The sequence below is a fragment of the Callospermophilus lateralis genome, chromosome 7 (assembly GCF_048772815.1).
Source record: "Callospermophilus lateralis isolate mCalLat2 chromosome 7, mCalLat2.hap1, whole genome shotgun sequence".
NCBI lineage: Eukaryota > Metazoa > Chordata > Mammalia > Rodentia > Sciuridae > Callospermophilus > Callospermophilus lateralis.
Window position 1 is genome coordinate 114,037,711 of NC_135311.1, and position 1,372 is coordinate 114,039,082.

A 1,372-nucleotide genomic window follows, 5' to 3' on the forward strand; every position below is an offset into this window, starting at 1 on the left:
CACCGTCTGCTAAATTCAAGCTCGGCTCCAAGCTAGTCTGGAGTGAGCCCCCAAAAGCCAGAGCAAGCCCCTCTGGAAAGTGCCAAACACCTCTCCCGCCCTCGGCAGTCAGAGCCTGGGGTGGGGCTTGGGACTCAAAGGACAGAGCTCCATCAGGGGGTGGGGCTGAGTCCTAGATCTAGGCGCGCGTGGCACGCCCAGAAGCGTTCCATCCAGCCAATGATAGCCCTGGGGCGGGGAATCCCCGCCTCTGGGTATAAGTGGTCGCGGGCCCCCTGGATCCACGCGCAGGTCTTGGAGCCGGACCGAGTAGGTGTTTGCTTCTGTTGCTGCCCAGAGCCTGGGCCGTGGGGTGCGCAGGAGCGTGAACTCCGTGCGCTCTGGGCTAGGCAGGAGAACCGGTCGGATTCAGTTTTCCTTTACCTGACTGAGCTGCAGGTACGGCACGGTGCCTGGGTCTCCTGCCTCGGAGGAGCAAGTGGCCGGGTCCTGGGGGGGCGCCCGCGCTGATCATCCGCCCGCTGCCCCCACAGGCAGCCAGACTCTGCCATGGCTGACCACCTGATGCTCGCCGAGGGCTACCGCCTAGTGCAGAGGCCGCCGCCGGCTGCTACCAACCACGGCCCTCACGGGATTCGGACTCTGCAACCGTACGCGGGCCCGGGTATGGACAGCGGGCTGCGGCCGCGGGGAGCTCCGTTGGGACCGCCCCCGCCCCCACCCGGGGCCGTGTCGTACGGGGCCTTCGGGCCGCCGTCCTCCTTCCAGCCTTTTCCGGCCGTGCAGCCGCCGACTGCCGGCAGCGCGCACCTGCAGCCTGCGGCGACACTGTACCCAGGCCGCGGGATCGCGGCCCCTGGCGCCCCCGGAGGCCCCCCAGGCCCGCAGCCACAGCCCGCCGCCGCGGCCCCGCCGCCGCCAGCGCACGTCCTGGGAGGCATCGACGCCGCCGAACTCATCGACGAGGAGGCGCTGACGTCGCTAGAGCTCGAGCTCGGGCTGCACCGCGTGCGCGAGCTGCCCGAGCTCTTCTTGGGCCAGAGCGAGTTCGACTGCTTCTCGGACTTGGGGTCGGCGCCGCCCGCCGGCTCGGTGAGCTGCTGAGCGCGCCGCGGAGGAGAAGCGGGCCTGACCTCCGGCCGGACTCCGCACCCGGCGACCCGGCCCCGGACACACCCTCTGTGAGGGTGGGGGCGGCGGGTTTGTGCGCGGAGCGCCGCCAGGGGCTGGGACTCCTGCCTTCATCGGGGTGACAGTTGGCTTCACTTCTCTGACCTGAACCCCAAAGTGAAGGAGACTGGACCAGCTTTTGGACTCCACGTTCTTGGATTTTGCGTCCTGTCTCTTTTTTCGGCCCTTCCCCCCAATCTGA

The 1,372-nt window shown here is 68.9% G+C and overlaps 1 protein-coding gene across 1 annotated transcript; it reads left to right on the forward strand.

Moving 5' to 3' along the window:
* The first annotated feature begins 353 nt into the window (after window positions 1–353).
* Window positions 354–1,104, forward strand: Cited4 (Cbp/p300 interacting transactivator with Glu/Asp rich carboxy-terminal domain 4). Its single transcript, XM_076863607.2, has one exon. The coding sequence runs from the start codon at window positions 550–552 to the stop codon at window positions 1,102–1,104; it is 555 nt and encodes a 184-aa protein (XP_076719722.2). The 5' UTR covers window positions 354–549.
* The last annotated feature ends 268 nt before the right edge of the window (window positions 1,105–1,372 follow it).